At 47.2% G+C, this 20,571-nt stretch overlaps 1 protein-coding gene across 1 annotated transcript in view; it reads left to right on the forward strand.

Moving 5' to 3' along the window:
• Nucleotides 1-20,571, forward strand: part of LOC132578178 (vasoactive intestinal polypeptide receptor 1-like) — a 57,277-nt gene that overhangs the window by 28,925 nt on the left and 7,781 nt on the right. Inside the window, exons 4-9 of the mRNA XM_060248052.1 lie at nucleotides 4,672-4,781; nucleotides 6,816-6,913; nucleotides 11,967-12,099; nucleotides 13,868-14,021; nucleotides 17,706-17,766; nucleotides 19,508-19,580. Of these exons, the coding sequence (XP_060104035.1) occupies nucleotides 4,672-4,781; nucleotides 6,816-6,913; nucleotides 11,967-12,099; nucleotides 13,868-14,021; nucleotides 17,706-17,766; nucleotides 19,508-19,580 (629 nt within the window). The remainder of the gene's footprint in view (nucleotides 1-4,671; nucleotides 4,782-6,815; nucleotides 6,914-11,966; nucleotides 12,100-13,867; nucleotides 14,022-17,705; nucleotides 17,767-19,507; nucleotides 19,581-20,571) is intronic.

Below are 20,571 nucleotides of genomic sequence, written 5' to 3' on the forward strand. Positions count from 1 at the left end.
TCATAAGTTTTTAACCAAGCTTCTGTCTTTCTAAGCTTAGAGGATACCTGTTTCTGCTGTTCCTGGCATTCTTTTAGCTTAGCTTCTGACTTTTCTAAGTTTTGGTAAGTTTCCCCATAGAGCTTTTGGGCATCTTTGGTATGTTCCACTGAGGCTTGCAATGCTGTGAACAAGCCCCATGCAACAAACCTGTCCAATTCGGATCCTATAGATTCACAGTGGTTGTCAAAGAAATTCCTAAGTCCCTCCAGGATATCCATTCCCTGGAAGAACTCTGGGTACCAAGGGTTTGGTCCTTGGTTTGCCAACCATTCTCCCAGTTTTCCAAAGGTTTCCCTCATTATTTTTACAGATTCAGCTTCATTCTGTTTTCTGGCTGTGGTCTTTTTAGTGACCACAGGACGGACTGGGGCTGAGCTGTTTTTATTTCCATCTACCACCTCTTCATCCTCACTTTCCCCATCCGAAAAAGCATAAAGGGTGGATGGAGAGACAGCCGCTATGAGAGCATTTTTGCGGTTTATCTTATTCTGCAGGAGAGCGATCTCCTTTTTGCATGCCTCATGATTGGCTGCTTCTTTGTTTTTTTCTCACCGCTTCTGTGGCGATCTCAACGGCATGTTGCAACTTATTATTTCGGTCTTTTGTTTGCTCCAGCTCTTTGCTCAACGCCTTTACCTGGGATTGAGCCTTATTTAGAGCGGACACAGTGCTCTGGTAGGCTAAGTTTAAGGTGTGTTTCTCTGCCTTAATCTCCTCTATGGTTCGACTTGCATGTTGCCAGTCGAGGTCCAAGCTATTGTTTTCCTCTATTAGCTTCGCTATCTCTGCAGCGTGTTTCCTACCCAATTCTGCTTTTTCTGCCTCATGGTTTTGCCGAAGTGTATCTATCTCGGCTGCATGGGTCTGGAGTACGAGTTCCTTTTCCGCGGTATGCTTTTGGGATTCCTGCTCCAGCACCGCCGCATGGCTCTGGAGCATGGATTCCCTTTCAGCAGTTTGCTTCTGGAACTCCCTCTCCAGCACCTCTGCGTGCTTCTTAAGAATTGTCTCCAATTCTTGTTCCTTTCTTTCTATCTGCACCTCTTGCTTCTTAACTTGTTCCCTAAGCTGTCTGTTCACATTGGAGCTTTCCTGCAAGGCTAGGAACAGACCCCATGATGCAAAAAGATCTCTTTTTCCTGGCTTGATCTTTTTCTGAGCACATTGGTCCTCAAACGTGTCTCGAAAGAATTGGAGGGGGTCAGGGTTCTTAAAAACTCCTGCTTTCCAAGGGTTGTCTCCCTTCTTCGCAAGCCACTTCTCTAGCTTGGGAAGCTCCTGTTCTTTCTTGGCCAATGCCATAGCTTACACTTTAGTTCCTCTCAAAGTCCTAACTTTACTTGCAGGGCTGGTTCTCCTGCACTGTTAGGTGCCTAACCACAGGCCACCAAAATTAACTGATGCAGGAGCCTTCCCTGGCACTTTTCCTGCTTATTGGGGAGCAAAGAACTTGCAGGACACCTCTGTGTGCCTCACAAGTAAAGGAGGGAGTTGCAGGACCTTCCTTAGTTCTCTGCAACACTAACAAATGTTTGTGGCATGGGCTTATGGCCTTGCACACATTGTTGAGCTCCTCAGGAGGGGCTTTTCTCTAGCCTCTGCCTCCAAACAAATCAAAAGTTTTAAAAGTCTCAGAGCCTGAGCTTTTCCTCTGTTGGCCCTAAGCAAAAGGGAAATTTTTCGGCTGGGAAGATTGCCTATCTCCTCAGACCCGGGACAAATTTTTTTTTTTTTAACCCTAAAGGAGAGCTTCTTGCTCCTTCCAGTAAATTCTCTTAAAGGCACAGCCAAGTGAAAGAACTAGCAGCATATTTCCAGATGCTTTCTGGCTCCTATGTGCCATTTTAACACTTGGGTTGGTTTCTTAAGTTCCCTTTTTGTTTTGCCTACTGCCAATCTCCGATTGCGCTTCGGCTAGGGTTTAGGGGGCAGCGAGCCAATCCTATGATTGCGTCTCGGCCAGAAAAGGGAGCCACGAGCCGACCCAACGATCGCGTCTTCGGGCAAAAGGGAGCCACGAGCCGACCCAACGGTCGCGTCTTCGGGCAGAAAAGGGAGCCACGAGCCGACCCAACGGTCGCGTCTTCGGGCAGAAAAGGGAGCCACGAGCCGACCCAACGATCGCGTCTTCGGGCAAACAAAATAAAAAGTTGCCCAGCAGTCAGATTGCAGCGGTCCTACGACCCGCCTGCCCTCCTGACTGTCGGGTGCCTTAGACTAGCCTTGGCCTAGACTCGTGTAAGGACTTGGGTGTGTGTGTGCAAGTGTCTGAGTGTGTATGTAGTGTGTGTGCATGTGTGCACTAAGCTCTAAAGAAAAGGGGGAAGGGAAGGGCGCTCTTTCCAGATCTTAACAGCTCTGACCTATCCTGACATTCCCTCCCACGATAGACGCGTTTAGAAAGGCCTCGGGACGGCGGCCAGGCTTCACGGGACTTCCCCCTTGCATTCGATCGGGCTCAGTCCTCTTGCGAGGTGTCTGGCCTCCTCGGGGCGGCTGAGAAGTCCAACGCTGAATGATAGAAATGGGAGTAGCCCAACCCACAATTATATAGAGATGCTCGCTAGAGCCGTTCACACAGAACTCATTCACTCAATCACTCACACAATAGCCTCCCTAGCAAGACTGTTTGAACGGTGCAACCCTACGTCTGTCTGTATGAAGACACGCGTGTCGACTCGCGTGTGTTCCTACAAACAGGATAATGCCCGCATTCTCCACCAATTTCTGTTAGGGAAACTGCTCTCAAAATGAGATTGGGGAATTAGGCTGAGAGACAGTTGTCCCAATAGGAATCTTTGTTATCAATTGTATACCAGGCTCAACCGTTCAGAGAGTCAATGCTCAATAAGAGACTCTAATTTAGTAAAAATCAATTGTAATTTATTTAGAATAATATTTCTTTCATACAAGGTAAAAATACAAAACACTCACACATTCACACAGGTCTAGGAAATATAGATAGATCAATAGGGGAACATATATGGATAAACAGACAGGGTAATATTTACCATCGTAGTCTTCCAGGAAGGTTTCCAATGGCGACTTAAGAGGACAGGGGAAATGGACCCAACACTGTGGCCAGAATTGGGGATGGATCTAGACAGCGGGTAATAGGGGTTGCTGAATAGAAAGCACACATGAGTGGAGTTGGGTCAGAGGTTAAATAGGCTTCCTCAGACCCTTGGGACTGGGAGGTCCAAGGGAGGAGAGATGGGAGGTTCAAGAGGGCTGGACATTCCTTACTGACACCTAATTGGATGCCTGCTTTGGCCAATGAACTTCACCTTAGTCCAGTGAACCTGGAAATTTCCAAGCTGCAATGTTGCCTGGGTTGGCCCCAGGGTACTTAGGCTGGAGTGAGAATGGGAATGGCTGGGTACTTAAGTTTAAATGGGATTAACTAGGAGGGTGACAATAGGGAATAAAATACATGGCCTAGGTACCACCCGGTGTAGACAAAAGACTTGATGAAGACAGGAGATGTCCTTCCTCTTTTCTCATCTTCTGCTGGGCAAGAGTAATTGTTCTGGTATTGCTGAGCAATTAGGATCAACAGTTGAGCTATTAATCCATTCATGAGTTAATGGGTTGCTTGCAGGCTAGGGTGTGTACGTGTGACTTTCCCACTAAGGAGGAATGGAGTCTCTAGCCTGGCAGGGTGTGCTTGGACAAGCTTGATTGCCTTATGCAAAAGCTGAAGCAGATGCTTGAGATGGAATCAGGAAAGCAAGATGGATTCTGCTTGTTGTTAGCCTTAGATTCATGAAGGCAGGCTGGAAACATGGTGGCCTTGCTTCTTCCACGGCAGTGGCCAAGACTGGGCACACGAGGAGCAGCTGGAGCATGTCTTCAGAGACGTAGAATGCAAAGCTGAGGCTTATGGTATCCACATAAGCCAGAAACTGCAAGCAAAGTCCACTTCTTAGAGCAGAGGTGTGAGAGTCAAATCTCCAGGCACCCTGGCAACCATGCTGGTGATCATGATGTTCACATGTATGAAAAGTAGGGGGCTTTTCCTCACAATTTAAAGGGACGGCACACCTTTTCAATTCTTTCCTTCCATAGGAAATAATGGATAGGGACACCTTCTTTTAGGGCTCATAGGATTGGACCCCCTGGTCCAATCTTTTTGAAACTGGGGGGGTATTTTGGGGAGAGGCGCTAGATGCTATACTGAAAATTTGGTGCCTCTACCCCAAAAAACAGCCCCCCCCCCCAGAGTCCCAGATACCCACGGATCAATTCTCCATGATTTTCTATGTGGATAAATCTCGATAGGGAATAACAGAGTTCCCAACAGACATTTCCCTTCCCTCCCCCTTCTTTCTGACGATCCTGAAGCGGGGGAAGGGCCTCCAAACTGGGGGATCCCCTGCCACCACCTGGGGATTGGCAACCCTACTGTGGGGAGGAGCAGCTAAGGAGAGCCTCAGGTGAGCAAGGCCTGCTTGGGCTGGCTGGATCTCTAGCTAGCCCAAGCAGGTCTCACTTGCCCGGGGTTCTCCTTTCTTGCATCGGGTTGCTTTTTGGCTGATGGGGGGGGGGGTGGCATATGCTAATGAGCTCTGCTAATGAGCTCCAGCAGTTATTTTTCTGCAAAACGACCCCTGTTGACATCCTTTACAGGGTTCCTGCACAGAAACTGCACCGTGGGCAATTCCTGGTCTGAGCCGTTCCCACCGTACTCCGTTGCCTGTGGAGTTGAAGAAAGTTTAACACAAGGACCAGAAGATCAGGTCAGTGAAGACTTTGTATTAAAGCAAGTAGATAAAGATGACAAAATGTTTTCCAGGTCCCCCCTCCCAACCTTATTTCCTCTTTCCCTCCTCCTGGCAGACCCTGCGGGGGAAGGGGTTTGTAGCAGGAGCTCCTTTGCATATTAGGCCATCCCCCTCTGATGTAGCCAGTCCTCCAAGAGGCTCTTCGTACTGGGCCTACTGTAAGCTCCAGGAGGAGTGGCTACATCAGGGGTGTGTGGCCTAATACACAAAGAAGTTCCTGCTCCCAAAAAAAAGTCCAGAGACCCTGTATCTTCAATTTCTCCTATTTCCTTTTCTTTATACCACCTGCCCTCTAACCTGGCTCTGATGAATCCTCCCTTAAAAGCCAAAACTGCCTTGGAAAGAGCCCTCCCTCCATCCCTTCTGCCTTTTACTGACAGAAACCAAGGCTTGAAGGCTGACAATACTGCGGTGGTTGTCTAGTAATAGCCACTGAGTGCATTTATTTCTTTAAACTGCAGGTGCTGTTTTGGAGTTTTTTAGACCCCCTCCATGCATTTCCACCCACAGGATTATAGAAAGAGCTGTCTTGTCTTGGCCGGCAAGACGATATTATTTCAGTTAGCCTTTAAATGAATGATGACCATTGCCGAGATATTAGATCTAAATGGATGCTCAAGATCACTGAATGCCATCCTTAAACATTGTATGGAAATTAGCACCAAATTGTTTTTAATAGTTTTAATCTAATGTTTAATTTAATTGTTCTTGTTGTTACTCTATTATGTATTGTGAGCCACCCTGAGCCCATTTCGGCGGGGAGGGCAGGATACAAATCAACTCAACTCAACTAAACATGGCCCCTATGTCTGGACTGAAGCATCTATAGCAGGGGTGGCCAACGGTAGCTCTCCAGATGTTTTTTTTGCCTGCAACTCCCATCAGCCCCAGCTAGCATGGCCAATGGCTGGGGCTGATGGGAGTTGTAGGCAAAAAAAATCTGGAGAGGTGCCGTTTGCCTGATCTATAGATAAGGCAACATTAGAAACTAGAAGTATTGCTATGTAAGAACTAAACTGATTGCTTCTTGACGCAAATGAGGGTTGTGTTGTGGTGGTGGGGAAAAAGTAATCTGTAAGTTTAATTGTACTATTCCCTTGAAGTATTTAAGAGCCCCATGCTGCAGTGTTAAAGCTGCAGTACTGCCATCCTAAGCTCTGCTCACGACCTGAGTTTGATCCCCAGTAGAAGCTGGGTTTTCAGGCAGCCAGCTCGAGGTTGACTCAGCCCTCCATCCTTCTGAAATACAAAAATACAAAATATTGTGCACAAACAAACACTCTTAACTGGTGTATATAAAGTTCTATTATAATGAAATGAACAGCCCCCAACAGTGGGCATACATTCATACAGTATAAATAGAAAACAACAGTCTCAAAACAATACTCCAAGGAGGACCCCACACAGTCACAGAGTTTTCCAAAATGAGTGCAAAGACTCAAAAATAATAATGTTCCGCAGGAGTCCCTCCGTTGTTTGTTGACTTCTGAAGGACAAATTCTAACCTTCACGCAAACCCCGGATTTGATTGCGTTCCGCTGCTCCTGCAGCTTCCTCGTAAGTCAAACTGCAAACAACAAAAGTGACCAATAAAAACCACCCTAAACCAAAGAGATATTAACAAAAACATACAGATACAGTTGGTAAAACAACCTGAAAACTCCAGCCAAGTTCTTTCTCAAACGCCCATTTAGGTATCTTAATTTGCGGCTTGGGCTACCAAGCCGCAAATTATGCAGGAAGACTCACGTCTTCTGATCTCCAAATGACCGCCTAGAAAACCGTGTGGTTCCTGAGAACGTAGGAGTTGGCTGTCTCTGGTGCAGAAATCTGAAAACCAACACATGTGTAGCCAAGAAGAAATGCTTCTTCTTAGTCTTCATTCTTCTCCCCCTCCACGGTTACCAAGGGAAACCATGCCTGAATTCTGAGAGCCCAGTTGTCCCCCATATGTCTCTATTTCTGAATGTTGTCTTTTTTCCTCCACAGAAATCGTACTATTCGGCATTCTGGTACATCTACACCGCTGGCTATGCAACATCTCTGGTCTCACTCTTTACGGCCCTCCTCGTCTTCACCTTCTTTCGGTAAATGCTGACCTGGCCTTTCGGAAACAGCATCTTCAGCCATCTTCAGCTTCATCTCTTTTTGCCTTCCCCGGTTTCAAATCCACTGTTTGGTTTGTTTCACACTGTTTTAAATTGCTTTTTTGCTTTTCTCTATAAAAGGTACGTTGATGGATTCTGAGCTGCTGGTAGCTGACCAGGGTTGCCAAGTCTGACTCGAGAAATATCTGGGGACTTTGGGGGTGGAGCCAAGAGACTTTGGGGGTGGAGTCAGGAGCGAGCATGTGATGAGCACAATTGAACAAAAGGAGTTCTGGCAATCACATTGAAAAGGATCGTGCTCCTTTTAAATACCTTCCTTTCATAGGAAATAACAGAGGTTAGGGGCACCATCTTTGGGGGCTCATAGAATGGGACCCCCTAGTCCAATCTTTTTGAAGCTTGGGGAGTTTTTTGAGGAGAGGAACTGGATGCTATACTGAAAATTTGGTGCCTCTACCTTAAAAAACAGCCCCTCTGGATCCCCAGACACCCACAGAACAATTCTCCATTATACCCTATCGGAATTGATCTCTATAGGATATAATGGAGTGCCCAGCAGACATTTCCCTCCCGCCCCCCTCGGCTTTCTGATGACCCAAGAAGAAGAAGAAGAAGATATTGGATTTATATCCCGCCCTCCACTCCGAAGAGTCTCAGAGCGGCTCACAATCTCCTTTATTTTCCTCCCCCACAACAGACACCCTGTGAGGTGGGTGGGGGCTGGAGAGGGCTCTCCCAGCAGCTGCCCTTTCAAGGACAACCTCTGCCAGAGCTATGGCTGACCCAAGGCCATGCCAGCAGGTGCAAGTGGAGGAGTGGGGAATCAAACCTGGTTCTCCCAGATAAGAGTCCGCACACTTAACCACTACACCAAACTGGCTCTCCTAGAAGTGTAAGGAGGGCCTCCAAACTGGGGGATCCCCTGCCCCCAACTGGAGATTGGCAACCCTATAGCTGATCAGGAGTTGTGCTCATGGTAGATAGTTCACTGAAGATGTCAACTCAGACCGATTTTGCACTCAGCTTACCCTGCTGTCATGTTCCTCTTCTCCGGGCAGCATCCTTCGGATTTCCCACTATCTGCTCTGGAGCGGCAGCAAACATTGCGGTTTTCGCGGGGCAAACGGGAACTGGTTTTTCGTGGTTTCTGTTTGCCGTGCAAAAACCACAATGTTTCCTGCAGCTCCGAAGCAGATAGTGGGAAATCCGAAGGACGCTATGCGGAGAAGAGGAACGTGACAGCGGGGTAAGCTGAGTGCAAAATCGGCCTCAGTGTGCAACTGCAATTAAAAAAGGCAAATGCTAGTCTGGGGATTTTTAGGAAGGGGACCGAAAACATATCACCCCATATCATGATGCCCCTGAATAAATCTATGCTGCGGCCTTATTTGGAATGCGGTGTACAGTTCTGGTCACCGCACCTCAAGAAAGATATTTTAACATCAGAAAAGGTGCAGAAAAGGGCAACTAGAATGATTAAAGAAGATGAAGATGAAGATAGAAGAAGATATTGGATTTATATCCCGCCCTCCACTCCGAAGAGTCTCAGAGCGGCTCACAATCTCCTTTACCTTCCTCCCCCACAACAGACACCCTGTGAGGTAGAAGAAGATATTGGATTTATATCCCGCCCTCCACTCCGAAGAGTCTCAGAGCGGCTCACAATCTCCTTTACCTTCCTCCCCCACAACAGACACCCTGTGAGGTAGAAGAAGATATTGGATTTATATCCCGCCCTCCACTCCGAAGAGTCTCAGAGCAGCTCACAATCTCCTTTACCTTCCTCCCCCACAACAGACACCCTGTGAGGTAGAAGAAGATATTGGATTTATATCCCGCCCTCCACTCCGAAGAGTCTCAGAGCGGCTCACAATCTCCTATATCTTCTCCCCCCACAACAGACACCCTGTGAGGTGGGTGGGGCTGGAGAGGGCTCTCACAGCAGCTGCCCGTTCAAGGACAACCTCTGCCAGAGCTATGGCTGACGCAAGGCCATTCCAGCAGCTGCAAGTGGAAGAGTGGGGAATCAAACCCGGTTCACCCAGATAAGAGTCCGCACACTTAACCACTACACCAAACTGGCTCTCCAACGGTTGGAACATCTTCCCTATGAAGAAAGGCTAAGTTCCGAAGCAAGAAGAATTTATTCAAAAGCTTCTAGAAACTGCAGAAATGGACATACTTTCTATTAAATTGAAAGATGGCGATATACAAAAAGATCTGGTAACCACTATATGACTGCTTAAGTCCTACATGAAAATAGGGTATGAAATAAATTTTCTACAATCTGTATAACTGAGGAGATAATAAGAAAAGATTCATGTATATAAGATGGATACGATTGGAGAAAGGTATATTACAGGGTTGGCCAACGGTAGCTCTCCAGATGTGTTTTTGCCTACAACTCCCATCAGCCCCAGCCAGCATGGCCAATGGCTGGGGCTGATGGGAGCTGTAGGCAAAAAACATCTGGAGAGCTACCGTTGGCCATCCCTGGTATATTAGATAAGAGGTTGACAGGAAATATGGTAATAGTAGCAACATGTAAGATGCAAGTATAAGAAAGATGTAAACGTGAATTATAAGATGTGCATTAACAAAATGTTTGGATGATCTAAGAGAGAAAGCGAAAGAACAACTATAAATGTAAATGTTATAGAGATTATGAAATAATAGTAAATATTAAGTGATAAGAGGAAAGGAAAATGTAAACGGAAAAGATATGTGCTCTCCCAATGCTAAGTCAATCTGGCTCAATTGAGACAATAGAGCATTTAAAAAAAACAACAATAAAAACTGGGTTTTTTTAAAAAAAGAAACCTGTTGTTTTTATCAGAATATATGGTTTTCATATATCCTCTTGTGGATCAAAAACTGGCTAATTAATAGGAAACAGAGAGTGAGTATAACATAGCATTGGGGAGGGACGGTGGCTCAGTGGTAGAGCATCTGCTTGGGAAGCAGAAGGTCCCAGGTTCAATCCCCGGCATCTCCAAAAAAGGGTCCAGGCAAACAGGCGCAAAAAACCTCAGCTTGAGACCCTGGAGAGCCGCTGCCAGTCTGAGTAGGCAATACTGACTTTGATGGACCGAGAGTCTGATTCAGTATAAGGCAGCTTCATATGTTCATATGTCTCCCCCCCCTCCAAACTCCTCTTTCCTCAGCCCCCCATGTTCCTTCTTTCCTTCCCCATAACTGAAAACAATAATAAAAATTGTTAAATGCAAAAAGAAGAAGAAGAAGAAGAAGAAGAAGAAGAAGAAGAAGAAGAAGAAGAAGAAGAAGAAGAAGAAGAAGAAGAAGAAGAAGAAGAAGAAGAAGAAGAAGAAGAAGAAGAAGAAGAAGAAGAAGAAGAAGAAGAAGAAGAAGAAGAAGAAGAAGAAGAAGAAGAAGAAGAAGAAGAAGAAGAAGAAGAAGAAGAAGAAGAAGAAGAAGAAGAAGAAGAAGAAGAAGAAGAAGAAGAAGAAGAAGAAGAAGAAGAAGAAGAAGAAGAAGAAGAAGAAGAAGAAGAAGAAGAAGAAGAAGAAGAAGAAGAAGAAGAAGAAGAAGAAGAAGAAGAAGAAAGGTTAACGAGATCAGGATTCTTTTGCTTTGAAAAATGACAACCGAGGGGCGACACAGTAGATGTTTATAAGATTACGCGTGGGATAGAGAAGGCAGAGAAACTTTATCTACAAAAATGACCCTGCTTACATTTCTGACAGAGGAGGAGCTGTTGTGAGTTGCCTCTCCCTATATGGCCGAGGACCTGCTTACCTTAGGGACCGTCTCTCCCCGCACGTTCCCCAGAGGATACTTTGATCTGGGCCCAAAATCTATTTTGCGGCCCCGGGGCCGAGGGAGGCCAGATTAAAATCCACTAGAGAGAGAGCCTTCTCAATTGCTGCCCCCTGTTGGTGGAATCAGTTGCCGGAAGAAGTGAGGGCCTTGCGGGACCCCGCCCAGTTATGCAAGGCCTGGAAGACGCTATTCCGGCTGGCCTTTAATTGACCTGGAATGACTGATATGGTAGTAGGGAGTGGCATCTAATCTACAACGCCATCTGCAATGAAACCATGTCAACGGATATTAGCACCAGATTGTCGTAACTGTTTTAATGGTTTAATTGTTTAATTTATTACGTAAGTCATGTGTATTGTTTGATCTTACTGGTTGTGAGCCACCCTGAGTCTGCTTCGGCGGGGAGCGTGGGATATAAATCCAATAAACTTAAACTTCTTCAGATACCTTCCGAAGTGAGCAGCGACTCATAAAAACTGGAGAAGGTTGCCATCTCAGGGTGCTGAAATCCGTGTTGATTTGGGCGATGGAGCATGGGGATGGTGCGGTTTGGGGAGGAGAAAGACCTCAAGGGGTTAGAAGGCTACAAAGTTCACCCTCCAAAGCAACCAGGTTCACCACTGGAAGTGATCTCTGAAGATTGGAGACCAGTTGTCATTCTGTGAGATGTCCAAACTTGGAGATCTGAGGCCGTATTCCTAGTCCAAAAACTGAAGTCAGCTTTGTGTCAAGCATGGTAAAATTCCATTGGTAATTGATGGTTTTAGGGTCCTGCCTAAGTCTGATCTGGAAAGCGTCATGGAGGACTCAACCTTGTTGGATTATTATTAGTCTTTCCCTTCCCCCCGTCTCGCTTTATGGCTAGCAATTAGAAGTAGTGAGAAATGAAACCAAGTAATCAGTACCTTCTCATACATCCCGTGAAGGGAGTATAGGCCATCTAGAGAAAGCAAGGACGAAGTCCTGATAACATTATGGGAACCTAGACATTTATGATAGTTTATGTGTGAATGCTACCCCGCAACCCCATCCCTTGGAATCCCTTTGAAGTAAGCCTTAAAAGTATTGTATCAATGTATTAGTTTCATTCTTCTCAAGAACTTGCTATACTAAAGTATCGGTCTATCAATAAACGTAGTCTTTGTATTAACTTCGACTCGTCACTGAACCCGCATGCTTGACACTTTGCTTAAGTCCTCCTAGCGAGACTGTGTTTTCCTCATCTCCCTTCTTCCCTTTTCTCCTCCCTCAGAAAATTCCACTGCACGCGGAATTACATCCACATGCATTTGTTTGTCTCCTTCATCCTGAGGGCAGCAGCTGTCTTCACCAAAGATTCCATTTTGTTTGCCGACGACAGCATGGACCACTGTTTAATGTCAACGGTATGTCTCTCATCTCCCCCTTAGCTTTTGAAATGTGGTTCCGGTGTTCAGATTTCACTGTAACACTCAGCATGTAGCTTGGTTAATTACATGCCATTGAGCTTTCTTAATTATATCTTCCTTTTGTGAGGGGAAAGGATAGATTTGACCTTATCTAGTATTATCATTTGGAGCTTCCCACTTTCTCACAAGACAAGAATTTTCAGGGAAGGAGAGAATACAGTGGATTTCCTGTCTCCTCCCTAGCTACTTCTGTTAGCTGGAACTTTCTAAGCACTGTAGAGCCTTAACACTGACCTGATTACCTTCTGTGGTACTGGAAGGGAGATGTGCACATATTCCGTATGAGAAACGACTCTGTCCTTGTCAATCTGGCTCAATTGAGACAATAGGGCATTTAAAAAACCCCAATAAAACTGTTTAAAAAAAAAACACCTGTTGTTTTTATCAGAATATATGGTTCTCATATATCTTCTTGAGGATCAAAAACTGGCTAATTATTAGGAAACAGAAAGTGAGTATAACGTATTATAGCATTGGGAAAAGTGCCAAAAAGGGCAGCTAGAATGATTCAAGGGTTGGAACACTTCCCCTATGAAGAAAGATTCAAGCACTTGGGGCTCTTTAGCTTGGAGAAACGTCAACCACGGGGTGACATGATAGCGGTTTACAACAGGGATGGCCAACGGTAGCTCTCCAGATGTTGCCTACAACTCCCATCAGCCCCAGCCATTGGCCATGCTGGCTGGGGCTGATGGGAGTTGTAGGCAAAAAACATCTGGAGAGCTACCATTACATTGGCCAGCCCTGGTTTACAAGATTATGCATGGGATAGAGAAGGTAGAGAAAGAAGCCACGTTGGATCAGGCCAGTGGCCCATCCAGTCCAACACTCTGGGTCACATAAGAACATGAGAAGTCATGTTGGATCAGGCCAATGGCCCATCCAGTCCAACACTCTGTGTCACATAAGAACATAAGAGAAGTCATGTTGGATCAGGCCAATGGCCCATCCAGTCCAACACTCTGGGTCACACAGTGGCCAAAAAACCCAGGTGCCATCAGGAGGTCCATCAGTGGGGCCAGGACACTAGAAGCCCTCCCACTGTGCCCTTCCCCCCAACCACCAAGAATACAGAGCATCACTGCCCCAGACATAAGAACATAAGAGAAGCCATGTTGGATCAGGCCAATGACCCATCCAGTCCAACACTCTGTGTCACATAAGAACATAAGAGAAGCCATGTTGGATCAGGCCAATGGCCCATCCAGTCCAACACTCTGGGTCACACAGTGGCCAAAAAACCCAGGTGCCATCAGGAGGTCCATCAGTGGGGCCAGGACACTAGAAGCCCTCCCACTGTGCCCTTCCCCCCAAGCACCAAGAATACAGAGTATCACTGCCCCAGACATAAGAACAAAAGAGAAGTCATGTTGGATCAGGCCAGTCCAACACTCTGTGTCACAGAAGAACATAAGAGAAGCCATGTTGGATCAGGCCAATGGTCCACCCAATCCATATTTTTCCTGAGCTAAGATGAAAATGTGTGAGGCTAAAAAACTGAGCCAGCTCACGCGTAGCTTAGAGGGAACATTGGTCATCACAATCAGGCCCCATCAAAAGCTCTGGGGGGGGGGGGGTTCTCCTGATGCTGGGTACCGAATCCTGGCCAGGAAATTATCAGCCTGGGTCTTTAGGTGGGATCTTCTCACATTGAAGCCATCTCCTGATTTGAAAGCAACCGTCACGTCTCTTTCCCGTCCCCTAGGTTCTCTGCAAAGCCGCCGTGGCTTTCTTCCAGCTCAGCATTTTAGCCAACTTCTTCTGGCTGCTGGTCGAAGGCCTCTACCTGCAGACCCTGCTGATCCTGACCTTTGTGTCCGACAAGCAGTATGCCTGGAAGTTCGTCCTGATTGGCTGGGGTGAGTCAACTGCTTTGGCTCTTCCTCTGTTGCTGCCACAGGAATTAGTGGGGGCTATATGCACAGAGAGCTTGAAGAGGAGAGCCAAGGTCTGTCCTCCAAATGTGAAACACTCTGTCTGGGGCAGGGATGTTCCGTCTTCTTGGTGCTTGGGGGCATCAATGGGAGGGCTTCTGGAGTTCTGGCCCCACTGGTGGACCTCCTGATGGCACCTGGGTTTTTTGGCCACTGTGTGACAGTTGAGCGTTGGACTGGAGGGGCCATTGGCCTGATCCAATATGGCTCCTCTTATGTTATGTTAACATGGCTTCTCTGGGGCAGTGATGCTCTGTCTTCTTGGTCCTTTTTTCGTGTGTGTGGGGGGGTACCTAACTGGATGTTGATGATGTCAGTTACAACATGGGTATCAGCCGGCCATAATGAGAGATTTCTCTCCAAATGTATGGGTTTTCCTGTAGTGTAATGTGGTGTAGTGGTTCAATGTGCAGACTCTTACCTGGGAGAACAGGGCTTGATTCCCCACTGCTCCACATGTCTCTGCTGATGTGACCTTGAGTCAGTCACCAATTCTCACGGAGCTGTTCCTCTCAAGTGCAGTTTCCATCAGAGCTCTCTCAGCCCCACCTGCCTCACAGGGAGGAGGGGAAGGGAAAGGAGATTGCAAGCCGCTCTGAGACTCCTTTGGCTAGCGAAGGGCAGGATATAAATCCAATCTTCTCCCCCCCCCTTCCTCTTCTTCTTCTTCATCTTCATTCGGTTAGTACATACCCTCCCACTGTTTCAAGTGGCAAGATGTTCCTGAGGCACTGGAGATTTAGGGCATGTTTTTCATGATTGCTTTACTTATAAAGTGCAAGAGGAGAAATAGGGGTGAAGACAAAGATGCACTCCTACCTAGTTGATCTTCTGGCTCACACCAGATCATGAGAGGAGAGAGAGAGAGAGAGAGAGAGACAGACAGAGACAGAGAGAGAGAGCGAGACAGAGACACAAAGACAGAGACACAAAGACAGAGACACAAAGACAGAGATAGAGACAGACAGACAGAGAGAGAGAGACAGACAGACAGACAGAGACACAAAGACAGAGATAGAGACAGACAGACAGAGACAGAGACACAAAGACAGAGATAGAGACAGAGAGAGAGAGTGAGACAGAGACAGAGACAGAGATACAAAGACAGAGATAGAGACAGACAGACAGAGAGACAGAGACACAAAGACAGAGATAGAGACAGACAGACAGAGAGAGAGACAGGCAGACAGACAGAGACACAAAGACAGAGATAGAGACAGACAGACAGAGCGAGAGAGACAGAGACACAAAGACAGAGATAAAGACAGAGAGAGAGAGAGACAGAGAGACAAAGACAGAGAGCGAGAGCGAGATAGAGACACAAAGACAGAGATAGACAGACAGAGAGAGAGACAGAGACAGAGACAGAGAGAGAGAGAGACAGAGACAGAGAGACAAAGACAGAGATAGAGACAGACAGACAGAGAGAGAGACAGAGAGACAGAAATAGAGACAGAGATCCTATTGTTTCAGCCAACTTTTTTCAGTCTCTGCCTTCTCCTCCTTCCACCTCTTTCCATCACAATCCTGCTGTTTCTTTTTTCCTTTTCCACCCCGGTACGGGTCATCTTCCCCAAGCTCTGATGGATGCTCCAGAGACCTGTCATATCCTAGCAATTACAGTGCTCTTTGAGTCATGCTAGCTGACCATCCCATGCTGTTCACCTGACAAAGGACTGGTCAGCCAACAGCTGCAGCATTGTTAGGATAATTTCCTCCAATTGACATGTACAGAAAAAAAGAAAAGATCAATTACACAAAAATACAGCTATCAGCAATACAGTCGGGGTGTTTCGACACACCCCTAACACAATGCCTTTCTGTTGCAAGGTATTATTATCACTTTTTTTGCAAGTCGTCCAACCTTAACATCCCTCTGCATGACTCTCAAATTACAGATCAACTTCAGCACATGTAACATTCTCCCAACTTTTCATGCCCGTTCCTGAGCCAAAGGCTGAGTCAGTTCTCACCGCAGTCCTAAACAGACTTACATGCTTCAAAGCCCGTTTAGTCCAGAAGACTTAGAAGGGCAAAGCTCTGCCTTGAATTGTCCTCATTGAGATTATTTAGCACCTGGTTCTCTGTTCTGTCAGGAATCAGCTTCACCTATTACTAAAAGTACATAGAAACAGATATTTTCCTTCCTTCCTTCCTTCCTTCCTTCCTTCCTTCCTTCCTTCCTTCCTTCCTTCCTTCCTTCCTTCCTTCCTTCCTTCCTTCCTTCCTTCCTTCCTTCCTTCCTTCCTTCCTCCCTCCCTCCCTCCCTTCCTTCTTTCCTTCCTTCCCTCCTTCCTTCCCTCCTTCCTTCCTTCCCTCCCTCCTTCCTTCCTTCCCTCCTTCCTTCCTTCCCTCCGTCCTTCCTTCCTTCCCTCCTTCCTTCCCTCCTTCCTTCCTTCCCTTCTTCCCTCCCTCCCTCCCTCCTTCCTTCCTTCCTTCCTTCCCTCCTTCCTTCCTTCCTTCCCTTCTTCCTTCCCTCCTTTCTTCCTTCCTTTCTTCCCTCCTTCCCTTCTTCCTTCCTTCCTTCCTGGAATTCAGAGTGAAGTGATTGATTCTCTTCCATTTTACTTGCTTGATATTGGAACCATGGATAGAGCATTGAAATGGGTTCCATTTTCTGGTCTTGGTGAGGACTAGGATCTTAGATTTTGAGTAGTTAATCAGTGGTGCAGAGAAACAGTTTTCCTCAAGTCTTCCTTCCTTCCAAGCAGAGAGCCTGGTGTCAGGAAGGGCTTTTTGGAGTCAAGATGCATAAGTAACTGGGGAAGAAGAAGATGATGATGATATTGGATTTATATTCTGCTTTATTCTCTGACAGCGGCCCCGTGGCGCAGAGTGGTAAAGCAGCAGTACTGCAGTACTGTGGTCTGAACTGTCTGCTCACGACCTGAGTTCGATCCCAGCGGAAGCTGGTTCAGGTAGCCGGCCCAAGGTTGACTCAGCCTTCCATCCTTCCGAGGTTGGTCAAATGAGTACCCAGCTTGCTGGGGGGGGAAGTGCAAAAAACTGGGGAAGGCAATGGCAAACCATCCAATAAAAAAGTCTGCCGTGAAAACGTAAAAGCAACGTCACCCCAGAGTCGGAAATGACTGGTGCTTGCACAGGGGAACTTTCCTTTCCTTTCCTTATACTCTGAATCTCAGAGTCTCAGAGCTGTCACAATCTCCTTTACCTTGCTCCCCCACAACAAACACCCTGTGAGGTAGGTGGGGCTGAGAGAGCTCTCACAGAAGCTGCCCTTTCAAGGACAACTCCTATGAGAGCTATGGCTGGCCCAAGGACATTCCAGCAGCTGCAAGTGGAAGAGTGGGGAATCAAACCTGGTTCTTCTAGATAAGTCTGTGCACTTAACCATTACATCAAACTAGTTCTCACTACACCAAGCTAGCAAAGATTGGAGTAAAGCAGTTGGCAAGATTAGTGAATAGTAGCATAGAGATAATAAGAGTTAACAAACCTATATGTAATGGTTGGTGATTGCTGTTTCAATGTATCCAAAGAAATGTGCATGCATTCAACACATATACCCAGAATGTAACTTTGTTGGTCTTAAAGGTACCAGTGGACAAAATCCTAGAGCTGGAGGAGAAATTATTCTTTTCTTTCCAGGCGCTCCAGTGGCCATCACATTGGCATGGATTCTGGCCAAAATTTACACGCAGAACACTGGGTGAGTCAATGCTGTACTTCCCCAATGTGGGAATAAAGCCTGCATTTCCTGCATGGCATTTGCCAGATTTCACACACACACACACGCATCCCGAGCTCTTATTTTCATTTAATTTTATTCGATTTATATCCCACCCTCCCCACCGAGGCGGCTCAGGGCGGCTCACAACATAACATTCTAACAATAAGATTAATGAATATTAAAATACATTAAATAGTTCACAGCAGTTAAAACAAGAAAACGATCTATCAATGTGCTATCCTACACCCTTCCTTTGGGGTTTTCAGGTACTGGTCAGTTATATGCCAACCGGAAGAGGACTGTCTTGCAGGCTCTGTGGAACTGCCCAAGGTCCCCACTGAAGCATGTATGGGCAACTGGGGAGGGAAGGTGTCATCAGAGCCAGGAAGCTAAACAGGGCTGGTACTTGGATGAGACATCACCCAGGAAGGATCTGCAGAGTAAGGCAATAGCCAACCACCTCTGCTTCTCACTTGCCTTGAAAGCCCCTTGCTGTGGCCCCCATAAATCTTGGATGGGAGACCATCAAGGACGGTTGTGCAGAGGAAGGCAATAGCCAACCACCTCTGCTTCTCACTTGCCTTGAAAGCCCCTTGCTGTGGCCCCCATAAGTCTTGGATGGGAGACCATCAAGGATGGTTGTGCAGAGGAAGGCAATAGCCAACCACTTCTGCTTCCTACTTGCCTTGAAAGCCCCTTGCTGTGGCCCCCATAAGTCTTGGATGGGAGACCATCAAGGACGGTTGTGCAGAGGAAGGCAATAGCCAAGCACTTCTGCTTCTCACTTGCCTTGAAAGCCCCTTGCTGTGGCCCCCATAAGTCTTGGATGGGAGACCATCAAGGACGGTTGTGCAGAGGAAGGCAATAGCCAAGCACTTCTGCTTCTCACTTGCCTTGAAAGCCCCTTGCTGTGGCCCCCATAAGTCTTGGATGGGAGACCATCAAGGACGGTTGTGCAGAGGAAGGCAATAGCCAACCACCTCTGCTTCTCACTTGCCTTGAAAGCCCCTTGCTGTGGCCCCCATAAGTCTTGGATGGGAGACCATCAAGGACGGTTGTGCAGAGGAAGGCAATAGCCAACCACCTCTGCTTCTCACTTGCCTTGAAAGCCCCTTGCTGTGGCCCCCATAAGTCTTGGATGGGAGACCATCAAGGACGGTTGTGCAGAGGAAGGCAATAGCCAACCACTTCTGCTTCGCACTTGCCTTGAAAGCCCCTTGCTGTGGCCTCCATAAGTCCTGGATGGGAGACCACCAAGGAAGATTGTGCAGAGGAAGGCAATGGTCAACCACCTCTGCTTCTCACTTGCCTTGAAAGCCCCTTGCTGTGGCCTCCATAAGTCTTGGATGGGAGACCACCAAAGATGGTTGCGCAGATGAGGGCCATGGCCAATCACCTCTGCTTCTCCCTTGCCTTGAAAGCCCCTTGCTGGGATAGCCAGAAGTTCTTTGTGACCTGATAGCACTTATGTCCAAGCCTATCGGCCCAGCAACAGGTATTGGGAAGCTACACAGAAGCTTGAAATCTCACCTAGATTATCTCGGCAAAAGTCATCAGTAAGATATCTCAGCAAGATCCCCAAACGGCCACACTGCAAGGGCTCTTGAGAGAAGGCTGTGCTCCTTGGACAGATGCATCTCATGATACAAATGAAGAGGGGAGCATCTCTTTCCCCTGGATGAAGGTAACCAATTTGTGGTCCTCTTTCTGTTGTTTCCAGATGCTGGGATGATGAGGAAGAGAGCTCTGCCATCCTGTGGATCATCAAGGGACCCATCTTATTAGCGGTATTGGTGAGTGTTCTTTTTGATCTGCCAGTTGCTTTGAAGAGCTGAAAGCCCAGCAATTGCCTTCAGTTGCAAGGGGGATGTCACGAGCTGGGGCCAGGCCAGGCGAAGTCCAGGGGCAGTCCAAGGTCTGTAGCTGGTGAGCAAAGAGGGTTCAAAGCGCCAAATCACAGTCCAGGTATCGCAGGTCAGAGGTTCAGAAGCCGAAGTCAGGGGGTCCAGAAGTCAAAGCCAACATCAAGGGGTCCAGAAGCCAAAGTCAGAAGCCGAAGTGGATGCTAGAACATCAGGTAAGTGACTAGTTGCTTCCACAAAGCCTTCTCCCAAAGCCCACAGCTATATAGCCCTCTGCTGTCTGTTGCCCATTTGGACTAATTGCTGACTCAGAGGGCGGCCGGGATCCTGCTGAGACTCAAGCATCCTCACTCCTAGAGGGGCCAGGATCCTTTTAGAACTCAGGGCTCAGGGAGAGTCTTGCTCGTGAGCGTGCCACCCTCCTCCGATCCCTGAGGTCCTGACGTAGGCGGTCACGCACACGAGCCACCCGAGAGGGCGAGGCAGTGGGGCTTGGATCTTCTCCAGCAGGAGGCAGGGGCACTGGTGCAGGTGGCAGGGGCACAGTTTCTTCTGCAGGCTCAGCTTCTTCTGCAGGGTCCCCAGCACCCATGACAGGGGACAGGGGACTCACTCGAAACTTTTTGAACTGACAAATGTGTTTTCATTCTTCTTCTGCTGCTGCTGCCTTCTTCTTATCAAGTTGCAACCCATTGAAGGTGACCTGGTAGGACAGGGGTGTCGAATTCATTTGTTACGAGGGCCGGATCTGACATAAATGAGACAGTCCAGAACTCCAGGGAGATATTCAGATTGTGTAAAACTATTCAGAACCTCTTGTTAAAATTACATTGAATGAACACATTTATCTACCTGTCCTTGTGACAGTGGCCCCGTGGCGCAGAGTGATAAAGCAGTAGTACTGCAGTACTGTGATCTGAAC

The sequence above is a fragment of the Heteronotia binoei genome, chromosome 10 (genome assembly GCF_032191835.1).
Source record: "Heteronotia binoei isolate CCM8104 ecotype False Entrance Well chromosome 10, APGP_CSIRO_Hbin_v1, whole genome shotgun sequence".
NCBI classification, from domain to species: Eukaryota; Metazoa; Chordata; class Lepidosauria; order Squamata; family Gekkonidae; genus Heteronotia; species Heteronotia binoei.